Here is a 16838-nt window from a genome sequence, read left to right as displayed (position 1 = left end):
GTAAAATTTTTTTATTTATTTTTTTTTATAAATCATCAAATATTTCATTGATGAGTTGATCGTCTCCACTAAAATCGTATAAAACATATTTTTCTACATTTACTTTCCTTAATTTGTACACAGAGTCGAAGATATAATTCTCGTCTACTACGACACAATGGTCAGCTTTAAGACTTGTTAAATCTAGTTCTAAATTTTTAGATATAATGACATAATTAGCTTCTGCCAGTGTCTCGACTACTACCCCATCAAAATCTTCTATTTTTTTTTTTAGTTTAGAATTGTAAATGTAGAAATTTAGACCAGTAAAAATTTTCTTTTTGTTTTTTAGTATGTCGATGATGTTATTTTCTGGAATACTGAAATATTCCTTATGGATTTGTGAGAGTATTTTTGTAAGATGAAGAAGTTCTTCATCTTCATTATTTTGTTTTGATTTTTTTATATTCATTTTGGGGTATCAAAATTTTATTGATTTTTTATCATGTTTTAAGATTACTTGAAAATTTGTATGTATAGATTATATAATAAGAAATGACTTATTAATTTGTTTTTTCTTTCTTAACTGTTTTTTAGTCAGTTACTGTTTATATCTCCAATATCCCAATAGAAAAAAGGCTTGACTAGTATCAAATTACTACTATAATCCCATATATCATCTCTATCATCCAATATAACTACATTACTATGTATACTAAACAGTCTATTTAGATCTTTCTTAAATCCCAGTCCATTTTCATCTCTACTCAAAATTCTATTTCCTATATATTTTTTAGAGGGGTCAATAATTTTCACGATTTTTTTCGCATAAACTTTGCTGCCCATCGTGTAGACGTGGATTTCATATTTTTTATACAAACATTCTAACATGTAATTTAAATAAGGACGAAGTTTTACACAATAAGAAATGTCATTAATAATAAAATTATAGTATCCTTCCATATATTCCTTAGTAATGGTAGTGTGCAATATTGTCTGGTCTAAGTCTAGTACTAAGATTAATTTCTTAGATTGATGAAGATCTTCTATAGTCTTTTTGTTTCTAATGAATGCTTCTTCTTCTGACAATTTGATGTCTGGGTTGTTGTGTAAGACATTGTACAATTTAGTGTCATCAGAGATCTCCTCGCCGCAGTCGCAGCACAAAAGGCCAATTCTTAAGGAATGTTTACAAGACATAAGAAAATGGGGCGAGAAAATTATTTATTAAAAAATTGCATCTTTTTTCCATATTTTAAAATATGGAAAAAAGATGTAATAATATTTTTACGGATTTAATATCTATAAAATACCTTGGATTAACTTTAAACTTGTATGGGGTTTAAAAGCATATTACAAATATAAACTTATAGATGGAGCATTTTAGCATATTAAAACAACTAGGGTTGTGTAGTTAAGTGTCTTTTTGAAATACATTCGATTGCAACTAACTTAGTTCTTGTTACAAATCTAATTAAGTATCAATGCAAACACTTTTGTTACTATTGAAAAGATTTATATTTTTTTTAATCTTAAGGCAATGATGCAGTACATTAAAAAGATCTAACTTGTTTAAACTTAACTGTAAAATTTGACAATAAATGCAGTAAGCTATAGTTGATTTATATGTGGTCGAAAAAAAAATAATAGGAGAAATTCCTTTATTCCCTTAGGATATTCTTAAGCATTACTTACATGTTTACTATAATTATTGTATAGGCCTAAGCTTTTATGGCATTATAAAGTCTAAAAAATGTATAAGGCACGTAGCTTAGAAATCGAAAGCATTGTACTGACACATAAAAGGCAGGCTTAATTTTGATAAACACTAAAAAGGTATCGCACTCTATGAATGGTATAATCTGTCTATGTTATTTTTAATTTGATTCAATGAAACTTGTGTGTGTCCAGCCACGGGGATTTATGTCTAGTAAAATAACGACCCCAAGGCAGAAAATAGTATAGCCAGAGCATCTTAATGTATAAAAAGGCCTATGCACATATCGAAAGGCCTTATGAGTGTGCACTTTGCTCTTTCATCATGTTAATTTAAGAGATTGCGTAGAGCAAGAAGGCCTGTTTGCCCTATGAATGGATTCTTAGACACTTTGGCCGAAACTGGTGGTCAACGCAGAGTAATAAAGTGCCGGGTGGTGATGTAAGGAGCTGTGTGTGAAATACACAAGATAGTAAAAACATTTCGTGTTAAAACTATTATTAGTCGACATATCTGCTGTGGATCATTTATTTTTCTGGGCAGAGGTCTGATGGATACTAAGGTTGCAATTTCTGGCAAGTTCATTTTAAAAAGTTTGATGTTGCATCTTCAATAACCTGGATTGTGATCACATTTCTAAATAGTTAGCTTGGTGTGTGGAGGATCTTTTTACTTGTAAAAGGTCATTTACAATAGAAGTCTACTGTCACATTTTATGTCAATTCTAAATAAGATTTGAATGCGGTGCTGACACATTTAAGGCCTTTAATTTTTAGTTATCAGCCGAAGAATGATATCGATGCATCAGTGACATTTTTACACATGTAATTGTACTATTATAACTCTTATCAAATTTGTATCTTTTTTCCAATTAGTTTTTTTCAATAAATTTGAAATGCTAAAATTTTTAGAATAAAATTCTAATTTTAAAATATGTAAAAATAATATGTTGGTGTCCTTATAATAATTATTAAATAAACCCCTTATGCTCGTTAACTCCTTCAACATAATATAAGCCTCTTTCTAGCATATATTGAAATATAATGTCTTAAATAGTTGGATATTACTTAAAATTCTATTCATTGCTGCGTGTACATTAAAGAAAATCATTTAATACAATATTAAAATGGTAATTATTATGTAGAGAGTTAATTGTAAAAACTATAGATAAATTAATAGGAATAAATCTAACTCTGTTTCCTATTTTTTAAAAAAATAGATTTTTTGGTTTTTTTTTATAACCCCATGGATTTATTTATCGTCTCAGATATAAAAAAAGACACAAAAAACATTTCAACATTCAAAAACATTTTTAATCTTTCAAATATAGAAAATAAAATAACTGAAGTAGATTATTCTGACAACATAGTAATTAATATTGGTTATGTCTTATGTAAAAGCAAAGTCAAATCTAGAATTCTAATATGTACTGAAAATAAAATACATGAACAAGACTATTTTAAATTATTAAATTGCGCTTTTACAGCAAAAAGATACGATATACGAATTGATTGTCTTAGTACTACTAATAATCCTATATTAAGACAATGTAGTATAATAACAAAAGGATTGTATATTACTAATACGCTTAAAGGATTGATAAATTTGTTGGGAAATAAACAAAGTCAGAGTGTAATGTCATTTAATATAAAATGTGTGTGTCATAATCAAGATGTATTAGTGGGGCTTACGTGTCCAGTGTGTTTGGGAGTTTATTGTAAATTTATACCTGTATGTAAAAGATGTAAAACGAAATTTAATTTTACTCGGTAAAATTTTTAAAAAATTGCAAACGAATTATAAGGTTAAAAATACTTACTCTTTTACATATCAGTAATTAGCTATTTAAAAAAAAATCATAGTATTTTTTAAACAAAAAACGCTTAAATACTCAACATTATATTTAGAGAGGCATTTAACAATGAAAAAGTAAGCATTTTTATTTAAAATTATTTTTTTCGTATTCTTTCAAGACATTTAAAGCTTTTAAAATATCATTAGAATCTTTAGTACGATTTGCAATATTCCTCATATAATTTATAAGATCTTTACATTCTTCAATATTCGCTTTACTAATACAAATCATAGCTCTTTTTTCAATCAACTCAGAAATATTAAAAAAATTAAGTTTTATAACATATTCAATGATGTTACAAATTTGTTTATCGAGATAAATTGTACTAAAATTTTTTAAAATATCTTCTTTACTTCCTCCAGGAATACAAAGATGTGTGCCAAGAAAATTAGTAGTAATAGCATTTTTAAAAATTATATCTGTGTCGCCTATCACATTACTCATCACATCAATGTATTCTAATATCTTCTTTTCTACATCCCAACTGTCTATTTCTTTCATAATACTATCATTAAAAGCTTTACAGACATCAGGGAATTTATTACTGACAATTTGCTGGATTTTATGGTTTAAAATTTTTTTATATTGATTTTGTAATTCTAAAATTCTTTTTTTTGCTATATTCATATTATGTTTAATAATTGATATTAATAAATTATCATTAATAAAAATACTGAGATCTTTAGACACCATAGTTTTTACTAATGAAAAATCATAAGTCAATTTAAAATTTTTAAAATTTTTTAAATCTAATATTATATTAGAATCATTATAAGCAAAAAGATCATTATTAATATCATTATTAGTAATTAGTTTACTAAGAACTGTATGATATTTATATCTAAGTATATATGTATCTATAAAAGATTCGCCTTGTATTGATCTAAGTTTAATTTTTAATTCTTCTATTAAATTTGGGAAAATTTCTTTCACTTTTGTTTGGTACAGCGAAAATATTTCATCTAGTAAAAATTGTGATCCAATGTTCTTTAAATTGGCATACGCGCTTTTATCAAAAAAATCTTTTTCCTTTTTTTTCCAAGATAAAAAATTTATACCATTTGCTATGTCTTCCTGAGACCTGTTAATTACTCCAACATATCCTAAACGCAAAGGCAATACTTTATTTTCTAAAATATCAATACAATTAGTACCTTTGTCCATTAGATCTATTTTTGTAAGGACACCAATAGTCCTTTTAAGTTCTGGATCAACTTCTTTGCATATTTTTAATGCTTCGCTATTAGAAATGTCCACATTTGAATTAACAATTGCCAATAAAATTGTATTTTTAGGAGTAATGTATTCCCGAACCATATCAAGAATTTTAATTTCTATATCTGCTGATTGTTTACCAATAGCGACTTTTGTGATTCCAGGGAGGTCAATAATAGTAAATTCTAAAGTATCTTTTAACCACATATTAATTATAATAGGATCACTTGTTATTTCTTTATCAGTTCCACAAATCTCATCCATTAATTTTAATATTTTTTTTCTAATATTTTTATTAGAGTTTTTCAAAATAATTTTTTCATTTTTTATTTCGACATATTCCTCATCAGGACATTTTTTCAAATGAATTATTAGTGGACATCTCGTTACTAAATTAGTTCCTCTTGGTAAAATATCTTTGTTTATGAGAGATTCTAAAACTGAAGATTTACCAGATGATTGTGGACCTACAACAGTAATTGACGGTAAATCGATTTTTAAGTTATGAACGTGGTTGTGTATTTGTTGAATGACATTGATTTCTTTTGAGTTGGTTTTCATAGGGGAAAAAATTATCAAAATAAAAATAAAAAAAGTGTGTTTTTTTTTCAATATTAAAAATATTACGCTTACAATTTTTTACAAAAAAAATAAAGTTTATAAGCAAATACAATAAGAAATGTAAATATAAGCAAAAAACTTCTTTGTCAAAATTTTATAAAATAGTAGCTGAACTTGTATAAACAGCGATAGGATCCGCATAATGCATACTTGCATTGACTATTGTAACTAACTTAATTTTCTCAAAAAAACTAAATGTTTTTTTCATTCTATGTTTATTTTTTATTTTAAGAGACGTATTGATAGCAAAAAAAAATAAATTATACGTTTTTTTGGCTCTCAGACAGTTAATCTTTCACATTCTTTTCCTTTATTTGATCAACATTAAAAATAATTTTTTTTTTGTCACTTTTATATGTTTTAATTGGTAGTTTCATTTTTATTAATATTTTTTTAATAAAAAAAAGTAAAACGAACTGTAAATAATGTTCTTTAGAATTTTTAATGATGATTTTAGCATTATATTGCAATTAAAATTTTATTTTTATAAAAAATTTTAATCATACAAAATCATGAAGGAGAAAGCTAAAATTTAATTATTTTTATTATAATTAACAAAAATATATCAACTGTACGTTTAATTGCTTTTCATGCTTTATATATAATTTTAATTAAAATATAACCTAAGGAAAAAACATTTAAAAAAAATTGAAATCGTTAAAGGGTTCAAAAAGCACGAAGGAATAGTCATTAAAACTACAAATAGTCAATGTCAATTGGTTCTGTTTAGACATAAGCCATGCAGAAAATCTAAAAAACGATATAAACAACAAGGAAAGATATATAGACCAGACAGCCAACTCTCTATAAGGTATATGAAAAATGTTTAGGTTTAATATTGTAAAAAAACCTTTCCAATATTTTTATGTAGTCTTCCAAATATATTTTTTTACAATAATATATTTAAGGAAAAAGTATGGGATAGGATTTAATTTTATAATCAAATTTATTCGATAGATAAAATTTAATATGTTTCTTATAAAAATCGACTTGTATTTATTTTTTTTAGAAATCCCCCAGATACTGAAAAATAAACCGTGTAAAGAATATCTAAGACAAACATGTGTTTAAATAAGTTTCGACACATAAAAACGGTTTATTTATTTTTAAAAAAACATAAATCAACATTTTGTCTTAAAATAAATATAAAATTTAATTAATGAGATAAGTATCAGTAGTATGATTTTTCTTAGTTGCTTTAATTTAAAAAAAGTTTAATATGAGTTTTACACAATTTGCAAAGTTTTATAAAATTCAAAATGTAAAAAAAAATATTTGACTTTGATCAGTTCATATTAAATGAATTACGACTTGTAGTCACCAAATATTGAGACACATTACATTTAAATCTTCTTTGCCACTACAGTCAATCTAGATTTGTATAGCCATTATAAATCAGCTTTCAAAAAAAACTTATATTGTTTGATATCCAAAGCTGTAAATTATAAGGACATGAACCAACTAGCAACGTCTTTTTTATGCAAAGGTTTCACAGCATTTATCTTTGTAGGTATTTTGAATTAGGCCATGAGTTCATTTAAAATTGTGCCCATTGATTGCATAAGTGATCTCGTTTTTTCTTCTGAAAAAAAAATATACCAATTGATTCACGTCTTTAAGGGAAGATTTCTGATATAATTTTAGTAAAATTCGAAATATAATGTACAGGGATCTGCGGCTCTAGAGGGGTTCGCACCAAAACAGCTCTAGTATTTTTACAACATCTCCCCGCAGCTTTAGGACCTTTTGTTAAACAAACCATCAAATATTTCGCGACAATTTCTATTCCAACGCCATTTCTGACTCACAATATATTTTGATAATTTTTAATACGTGATTTTTTGATCACTTCATTTGATGATACCACTACAGTAATAATTTTTATATCAAAACTTATTTAAGATTTTAATTATTTCCATTCAGTAAATAATTTTTGGATTTCATAGTTGTGATAAAAATTGATAAATTTTTGACAGTAACTCAAAATGCAACCCAATATGAATACATAATTTGTTTATATGTAAACAAAATCAGAAACAACCCCAAGTTTATAGTATTTAAAATTTTTATTATTGAGATATACTCAGAAATGGTACAGTGATAATGTCAACAAAATTAAAAATTAGAACACATGAAAGCTTCTTACTTGTAGAAAAAAAAACTAAGTATTTTATATTAAAAATTAGAATAGACTAATTTAAGATACATGTATAACAAATTTAATTACTCTTCGTTGGTGATCTTAGCAACCATCTTTTGTAGATTTTTACCTACAATAGAATGCTTATGAATCAAATGGTATTCAATCCCATTTTTATTTTTATAGCTATTTTGACAATTTTCAAAGGGACAACAAAAAGGCTTAATAATCGAAGGAAGCTCATCGGGATGTTGTGTTTTTACGTGTTGATTGTGTTTAACCTTACTAAAAAATTCTGTTTCACAAAAATTGCATTTGTGAAATTTTGAATTTTTTCTTGCACTACTGTTGAGTTCGAATTCATTGGTCGATGGATACATAGAAGAGCTATTATTAAAAGACGCGTCATAATATCTGAAAGAACTTTTCCTCCTCTTTTTACTCTCGTCATATATGAAATCAACATTTTGTTTTAAATTTTTTCTATTCCTTTGATTTTTATTTATCAATGGAATCATGTTTATTAGATTTTGACTGACGAGGCTATTATAAGCACTTTTCCTTATGATTTGCCTAGACGGAATCGTTTCGTCGTCTTCTGATTCTTGCTCTACAAATACTTCTTGCGCCAATTCTTGCTCTACAATTTCTTCTTTCATTGTTTTTTCATCTATAATTTCCCCTTTTACCATTTTTTCATCTACAATTTCTTCTTTCATTATTTTTTCCTCTACAATTTGTTCTTTCAAGATTTTTTCATCTACAACTTGTTCTTTCAAGATTTTTTCATCTGCAATTTCTCCTTTTACTAGCTTTTCATCTGCACTTTCTCCTTTTACTAATTTTTCAACAGCAATTTCTCCTTTCAATGTTTCTTTCTCTAAAATTTCATCTAATTCCTCTTTTTCAGTTCCAAAATCCTCTAAATAGACTGGTTTCGTCTCTTCAAATGCATTTTCGATTTCTTTTATTTCTGTTTCTTCATTTTTCTTTTCTTCTATCGTTTCTTCAACCTTATTTTCCATTTTTATTTCTATTTTATCTTCTACTTTCATTTCTATTTCATAGGTTATTTCATTTTCGATTTTTACTTCTTTTTTTTCATTTTTAATTGTATTTCCCCTCTCTTTCGCCTCCTTTATTATTAGATTCACTTCTTCTATTATTTCTTTCGTCTCCTCGATTTGTATGTTTTTTAAATCTTCTACTATCTCGTTAGTCTTTTCGTTTTCTTTTTTTAATTTATTCTCTTCTAATTTTAAATTTCTTTTAAGCTCTAGTTGTGATTTCTTATAATTCTCAAACATCAAATAATTATTTGAATACGCTGATAATAGAAATATTCTGATTAAATCAACGTCTGGACCACATCCGCATTTTTTACAACAACAAAGGGATTCAATAAGTTTTTTTGGTGGAATCGCAAACCCATTATCAGAGTAATTGGGCTGTGAATACTCTACAATTGTATGTTTTGTAGTCATATTCTCATTGCTAGTTTTTTTAGAAAATTCTTTGTTCATAAAGTTTTCTTTCTGTATTTTTTTTATGTTTTGAGTTGTCATTTTGGGGCAAGTAGAATTTTTTTTTGTAAAAAATTTGAGATGACATGTATAATTTTTTAAATATGCAAAAAAACTTAATTTAAAGAAATAAATTGCCGATTTAATCATTAGCTTTTTATGAGTCTGTAAAATATTAATATTTTACAATTTCATTAGTAAAAAAAAATGTTTATTGTTTCATTCATATGTCAAATAAATAAACTCAAATTTTGATAATTTAACAAGAAAGTCCCATATAAGAGAGTATACTAGAAAAAAGCAGCAAATTGTTAATTTTTATCTTTAAAGGGCTTTACTTGCCATAATCATTTTACTAATTTTTAAGGGAAAATGTATATTTTTGGTTTTGTCTCAAAAAAAACATCGTCAATAAGAAATACAAGTTTAAATGAACATTTAGTTTATTATCTAAGGGGTTTCTACTATAAGATGATTTTCATTTTACGGATGTGAAAGTGTTTGCTAATCATTTGTACTGTTTTTTTATTTTTGCTATATTTTTTTAAAAAATAATAAAAATTTTGCATTTTTTATAAACCTCGTTCAATTTATAAAATCAAAGAACACTGAATAAAATTTCATCTGATTTATTGTAACATCCCAATTTCAATAAAGAATAATAATTTTTTATTTTTTCCAGGGAAATTTCTTGAGGAAATTGCATAGGTTAAATTTTATACAGTCTCCAAGAAACCATGTGTTTCTTTTATAATATTCTATATCAATTTCTATCCAAGGCAAAAAAACAGATTAATGTATAAAACTAAGTGTGTAAGCTCATATATAAAAAATATTTAATATCATGTTGATCAAATAAAATTAAGTGAAAAGTTTTAAAATCTACAAATATCCATCAAAATGTTGTTAAGTCATCTCTTATTGAATAGAAACTCTAAAAGAAATTAAAGTCTTAATTTTTATAGAAGCACAAATTGTTTCTCAAGAACTTTAATACACAATAAAATTTATAAAATAATTTGAGAACGGGAAATCAATATAACATTGTGTAGTTTTTTGTTTAGTTTTATTTTTTAGCGAACCCTTGAAAGAAAAAAATAAATAAATAACAATTAGAATAAAAATTATATGTGTCATATGTTAAAAAAAATAACATATTCTTGTAACAAAAACTAATTGAGCAGTATTTCTGCATTTTAATCGTTTTATTTGTGAAGTTTAATTTTTTTGTTATGAAGTTAAAAAAATCATTTTTTAAGGCAGTAAAACAATAAAATCTAAACTTTCGTGAAAAAACAAATATATTAGAACAAATTTATATGCAATTTTATGTCAAAGTTCAAAAATTTAAATTTAAAGTCAGATCTATCAAAAATTTACAATTGAATTTATCGAAGTTAGATATAAAAGCCTTAATCTTACATGTCTTTCAAATAAAGATCCGAAGAATTTTAATATTGATCGCTTGAACAAACATTTTCCGTAAAAAATATGAATGCAAAAAAAAATTTAAACATACGAAGAAAATTGAATAAAATTTTTGTGAATGGGCTTTATGTTTATTTACAGTTAAATATAAACATTTGAATTCAAGTGATATGATATTACACATGTAAAAAGTACATTAAAATGATATACAATTAAACTTTATACAACAAAAAATAAGACTACTTTGTACTTATAGGTTGATGCCCCTACCTAACAATAAAATTTATAACTCAAAAATAATACTATTTTTAAATATGGTAACAAATAATTAAATATAAAAATGGACTAAATTGAGAAAAAAATTACCTTAAACATGTTTCAACTAAAAAAATATGTATTTTTGTATTAAACATACATTTTTATGCTTAAAAAGTATCAGAATAAGCTGTGAAAATAATTAATGAAGTTTTATAACATCATGATTCCATTTTTTTGTCTTTCATGCGCATATTAAAAATTGTTGTTTAACACTAAAAATGTATATTAAAGAGTTGTAATACTTGTGTTTATCAGAACTTAATTTCAAATCGCTAACTTTATTAGAAAAACTCATTATGTTATATGTGGTTCAGAATTATTTGTAATGATTCATTATAATTTTTTTCAGTAAAATTTTTTACAAGAATTTTGTTGTGTTTATTTTTAATTATGACGGGGCCAGATGATTTATGACAAATACAATTTGATGTTATATGGTATATGTACCATCATCAGAGAATTATCGAATATACGCAGATGAAATCTATTAATAGACGAAAAACTTGTTTAAATAGTAAAATTTACTTTAACAAAATTTTTGATAAACCCATGATATATCTATATTAATAATCGAAATAAATTAATTTTTGGGTATTAATTGTCGCGCGCCCGGCGCGCGACCGGAAGAATTCGTGAAGAAATTTTACATAAACATATTGTATGTTCAATCTAACTATAGATTTGAAGATTAAAAGTGTATTATTAACAAGGTTATATACAAAAAGTTCTTATTTTTGTAGTAACACTTTACTAACGCCCACTTACATCATGAACATAAACAAAATACAAGATTTTTTTAATTAAAGGTAGATTTTTGTCAAATTGGGTTAAGATTTTTTTAATTTTATAAGCGCATTAAGATTATAACAAAGAGCTCTAACGGATAACTCATTAAGCTATTTATTTATATGCATATACATAAAAAAAATTACAAATTTAAGGGTACATTGTATTCCATTATTTCTTTTCATAATGCTTAATTAGCTCTATTTTTATGGTTTGATTTTTATAGATCAGCTTAGAAGATTCTTAGAATTTAATTAAACTTCAATTTATAAGAATTTTTATAAACAATAAAAATAAATTAAAAGGGACATTTATATAGAAACTAGAGTAATTTTTTTATTACATTAAAAACTCTTAACTCAAGTATTGATTATCTTGGAAAAATAAATTAAAAAAATAAAATTATGATGCTGTGCTCAAATATAAAGTTTTAGAAAAAATACCTAAATTTGAGTTCACAAAAATTCATTTTAGTTAATTAGGTACCCATAGCTGTGTAAAGATTACATTTAGACGCCCGTTCAATAAATAGTCTACGAAGGTCATTTGAATATTATATTTCTAGTACGTTGGTATTTGCATTTTTACACTTTATTCTTTAAAATAACGCACATCATATATATATATATATATATATTATAAAATAAATTATATTAAAAAAAACGGGCTTAGTGATATCTTTTTAAACAGATAACTTTCTTAATTCAAAAACATACAATTTTCATGAATAAAACATTAAATGTAGTTTTCAATGTATAAATTATATAAAAAGATCGTAAACAACTAAAATTTATAGTAAAACAAATAGTAAAATTTATCTCAAGGCTCATTTATTTAATTTTTTAACCAGATTCATTGATATAATTTCCTCCTTCCCTTCGTATTTTAACCTTAATCGGCTATTCGATAAAATTTCTATTACTTCCCGTGGTTCACTATAAAAAGAACTCAATTTTAGTTTTTTTGTTTTCGTATTAGTGTCGAAATCTTTTTTTACAACCACTAAATCTCCAATAGAAAAATCGTTGATGGAATTATGAACACATTTTCTGTCCATTCGAGCCAAATATTTTTCATTACTCACTGCATCACTTCCTGTAATCGTGTTTACAGTTGTTTCATTCTCATCAGTGCAATCATCATCATTCTCCCTTAGACATGTATTGTATCCAAGGCTTCCGTACCATAACTTATAGGGAGACTTCTTTGTAGCAGAATGTACTGCGGCATTATAGTCATAAACAACTTTATTAATGACCGCTAGCCAGTTCTTATTGTTAAAACCTTTTTCGCAAAGATGTTTTTGCAGGTAGCGAGTAAGGGTTTGATTAAACCTCTCGACTTGTCCTTGACTCTGGGGATGACGAGGTCTGCCATGAATAAGCATTATTTCATTTTGTTTGCAAAATTCAACTAATGTTTCATTTTTAAACTCTTTGCCGTTGTCGCATTGAAGTATAGCAGGAAAGCCTAACGTTTGAAATTTGTATTCTAACCGTGATACGACTTCAGCGGCGGTTTTAGTTTTCAAAGCAGAGATAAAAGCATATTTAGAAAATACATCTATTGTTGTTGGGTCCAACTAAAACCATCATTTTCATCACTATAAGTCCTCATATCAACAAGATCAATAATAAATCTTTCAAAGGGTCTTTTACCGAAGATGTGCTTGAACTTTTCTTTTGTTTTAAGAGGTTGTGCTGTCATGCATATATTGCATTCACTGCAAACCTCCCTTACAATACACCTAGGTATACTGAAGTATTGTTCCTTACACTTATAATAGAGACGGTTCGCGCCATAATGATGCTGCCGATGAAGTCCTTGGACCTCTATTTTCATAGCTTGGACCATAGTACTTACAAATACTCTTTTGTGCCAGCCCCCCACATCCTTCAAGAAAAGAATGTTATCCACAAGAATAAAACTTTGGGATTTCTTCTTTAGCCTATATTTTAAATGTTTGTCACATTCTAGGCCAACCTCGTCCCCTTTGAGTATTTGGACAAGCCGATCATACTCAACTTGGTCTTTTACTTCTTTCATAAAAGTAAAAAAAAAAATTTTTTAAAATGATGAATCTTTACTATAATTAATTGCAAAATTATTTCCTGAACAAGCTTGGCACAGGGGTTGTTATGGTCATCCGTAACTTTGAAGGTCGTAGGTTCGAATCCCAACGTGTTGAAAATTTATTTAGGGGTCATAAAAAAGGTAGTTGAATAATCCAAACAGTTAACATACAGAAATACATAGCTTGTATAATTACAAATTTCCAATGTTAAAAATTCTGTTAGTTTAAAAAATTAGGAAAAAATCCGGTCGCGCACTGGGCGCGGTCGCTCGTTGGGCGCGCGACATTAATTAAGTTTGTACCCCCAAGAAAATGACCATACCATGTAAAATTCAAAAATATATTACAATTCATCATGACAGTTTAGCAAAATACAAAGAATCTTTAAGAGCAGATAAAAACGAACCAGTATTTTTATTTGATATTGATGATACTTTGTACAAGATGAGCTCCGAATTACATAAAGCCGAATTTAACTCGTGGAAAAATGTTTTTAATAAACTTAATAGCCCGAGAATCACTGAAAAGGGCTTCTGGGAGGTTTTGAAAAGTAGTCCGATGACAGGTGCTGGAATTTTACAAATGTTTAACAAAACGGCCAAAGAAGCTGAAGATATGCGAGGACATTTCGAATATAAAAATTTTATCAATAAAGACTTTATTTTAAGAGAAGCTCTATCGAACATTAAATATAAAAAGTATTGTTTTACCAATAACACAAAATTAAGATCTCAATCAATTTTACAATGTTTAGGAATAGAAGACTGTTTTGATGGTATCATCTGTATCGATGATACTGAAATGGGTACAAAAGGTAAACCATTTAATTACGCTTACGAATTTATAATCGAACTTTTAAATCTTAAAGATAACCAGAATGTTTATTTTTTTGATGATAGCGATTGCAATATTGAAAAAGCTAAAGAGTATTATTGGAATTGTTATAAAATTGAAAGAAATACGAATCTTGTAGATATTTTAAAAAAAATAAATCGGGACTTAAAGGTGGCAGGTGAACATTAATAAATCCTCCATTTTATAAAAGATATTTTGCTTTATTTATTAAATTATTCATATTAAAATTAAATTTATGATTTTGACGTAAAAAAATTTATTAAATAATAACACACACAAAAAAATAAACTTTAGTTTAATTGAACCAAATTTTGGATTGTCTGCTATAACTCAAATAATAAACACGCCATCGCTAGTTAAATTATTTATTTTTAAGAAATTTTCCCGAGAACGACTGTCATTTATGGCCGGGGCAAATCTTTACGTTATAAAAATATTTTTAGTTGACATAGCACTAATCATAAACAAAATTAAAGTAACATCGGATAAAAATTCTTAAGAGGTTTAAATATAAATCTATCCTAGTTATTGTGGTTATTCGATTTCAAAACCATTTATAAGTATAAAATTTATGATAAGAATTTAATTAAATATGAAGGACACTTTTATAATCTCCTGTGAGAATTTAATAAACTGCTTATATGACACGTAATATAGATTTACAACCCATTGACGGAAAAAATTAAATTTGTGTGATGTATAAACGGGGACCTTTACTTTTCAAAAAAAAATTGCATGATTGCACGCAATGAAATGCAGGGGCTATAATCCAATTGAGTGCTAAGCATGCATAAAATCCATTTAATAATTTATAAAATTTAAGAATCTAAAATCAAACATTTATAAAAAATTTTAGTATCGATAATATTATAAGTAGTAGTAACGACATCGTTGGCATTGTTGTATTTAAAATAGGTGAGCATAAAAAATAAAGGTCTTGCAGCAGAAGAGCAGAATTTTTTGTCATGTTTATAAGCGAATATATAAAGGATATTTATTATCAAGTAGATGATATGACAAGGCCTAGACATAATTCTAAACACGAAACCTCCTAAATAATGGTACTATACTCATAATTGTTTGAAAGTTTTTGAAATCTTCAAAAACATGATTATTGTTAATATACGATAAACTATAACAAACATAATAGATCCCGAACCAGGATTGCATACGAATGCAGTAGAAGGTACATGTTTTGCTTAAAAGTATGTGTTTTTGACAGATGTAGAAAATTATAGTTAATAGTCTTATTGGGATAGGCATATGCATATGTAAAATTATATTAGGCTTAAATATCAAGCTTTAATGGATTTTTATTACACCAAAGCTATGACGATTAGGAATTATTGTTTTTAATTTTTTTCTCATTTTAAAATTCAATTTTTGGGGAAAATTTTTAAAAATTGAAATTACTCTATAAATCTGGCTAAGTTATGTGGCTATGTGCAAGAGTGATCTATAATTTTTTTCGTTCTGTAATATATAAAATCCCTACGAGTATAAATTAAAATATCGTGTCTCTGTGGATTCGTGTATTTTTGGTAAAAATTCATAATTATCTCGTCAAGTATTGTAAATTGTTGTTGTTTTGAGATTTTGTTGTAGAATATGGCGCCTTGAAGAAATTTATCACTGTTGTTAATTTCGTAATTCTGTGCATTCGTAAGTAATTAAACAGACATATATCACTAATTTTAGTCCGGTAGTTTTTTTCCCCATTTATTTACATGTTTGATCTAACTCATATTCAGAGATGATTAACACGAATTATAAAAAAAATTAGTTTCTTGTAATAATCATAATAAGATACATGACTGGGAAAGAATAATGAAATTATGTAGAAATATAATTAAAATTTACATAATTAATAAATTAATCGAAAAATATTTTTTAATTTAAAAGGTACAAACGAGCACAAAAAATAAATAAATGTTAAATAATTTTATATTTATAAGACTGTTGTGTAAAAAGTAAATAATTTTTAATTCCGTTTTAATATATCGAAATTTAACTTGGGGTCGTCTGTTTGAACTGTAATTGTGACATTAAATTCATTATTATTCTGTTTTGCCATTTCATAAATATGTTTATCAACTACAATTTGAAATATAATTTTATCTTCTTTTTCTTTAAGAGGAATATTAAACTTTCTTTTCATGATGGGCACGAAGATCAAGACTACTCAATCATTAAAAGGGGTTTAAAATAGGAGTCGATGTCAAATATAAAATGATGGTATCAGAATTAGTAATAAAATTTTTAACCGTAGCGTTGTTATTTTTTTAAAAATAATTAATTTTTATGAATTTGTTTGTTTTTATAAACAA

The 16838-nt window shown here is 26.1% G+C and overlaps 6 protein-coding genes across 6 annotated transcripts; 2 read left to right on the top strand and 4 right to left on the bottom strand.

The window, feature by feature from the left end:
• Positions 1 to 25: 25 nt before the first annotated feature.
• Positions 26 to 451, bottom strand: VNE69_03275 (RNA polymerase II subunit A C-terminal domain phosphatase; the record flags this gene model as incomplete). The annotated part of the gene is made up of 1 exon (XM_065473137.1): positions 26 to 451. The coding sequence occupies one exon, from the start codon at positions 449 to 451 to the stop codon at positions 26 to 28; it is 426 nt and encodes a 141-aa protein (XP_065329209.1).
• Positions 452 to 576: 125 nt separating this feature from the next.
• VNE69_03274 (RNA polymerase II subunit A C-terminal domain phosphatase (FCP1)) lies at positions 577 to 1179 on the bottom strand (the record flags this gene model as incomplete). Its single annotated transcript, XM_065473136.1, has 1 exon — positions 577 to 1179. One exon carries the CDS (start codon positions 1177 to 1179, stop codon positions 577 to 579), a length of 603 nt encoding a protein of 200 aa, XP_065329208.1.
• Positions 1180 to 2941: 1762 nt separating this feature from the next.
• Positions 2942 to 3469, top strand: VNE69_03273 (general transcription factor IIH subunit 3 (TF2H3); the record flags this gene model as incomplete). The annotated part of the gene is made up of 1 exon (XM_065473135.1): positions 2942 to 3469. One exon carries the CDS (start codon positions 2942 to 2944, stop codon positions 3467 to 3469), a length of 528 nt encoding a protein of 175 aa, XP_065329207.1.
• Positions 3470 to 3635: 166 nt separating this feature from the next.
• On the bottom strand, positions 3636 to 5327 carry VNE69_03272 (dynamin; the record flags this gene model as incomplete). The annotated part of the gene is made up of 1 exon (XM_065473134.1): positions 3636 to 5327. One exon carries the CDS (start codon positions 5325 to 5327, stop codon positions 3636 to 3638), a length of 1692 nt encoding a protein of 563 aa, XP_065329206.1.
• Positions 5328 to 7610: 2283 nt separating this feature from the next.
• Positions 7611 to 9092, bottom strand: VNE69_03271 (zinc finger C2H2 domain-containing protein; the record flags this gene model as incomplete). Its single annotated transcript, XM_065473133.1, has 1 exon — positions 7611 to 9092. The coding sequence occupies one exon, from the start codon at positions 9090 to 9092 to the stop codon at positions 7611 to 7613; it is 1482 nt and encodes a 493-aa protein (XP_065329205.1).
• Positions 9093 to 13968: 4876 nt separating this feature from the next.
• On the top strand, positions 13969 to 14679 carry VNE69_03270 (haloacid dehalogenase-like hydrolase (had) superfamily protein; the record flags this gene model as incomplete). The annotated part of the gene is made up of 1 exon (XM_065473132.1): positions 13969 to 14679. The coding sequence occupies one exon, from the start codon at positions 13969 to 13971 to the stop codon at positions 14677 to 14679; it is 711 nt and encodes a 236-aa protein (XP_065329204.1).
• Between the last annotated feature and the right edge of the window lie 2159 nt (positions 14680 to 16838).

Source organism: Vairimorpha necatrix, chromosome 3, assembly GCF_036630325.1.
Source record: "Vairimorpha necatrix chromosome 3, complete sequence".
Lineage (NCBI taxonomy): Eukaryota > Fungi > Microsporidia > Nosematidae > Vairimorpha > Vairimorpha necatrix.
This window is presented reverse-complemented; position numbering and strand designations above follow the sequence as displayed.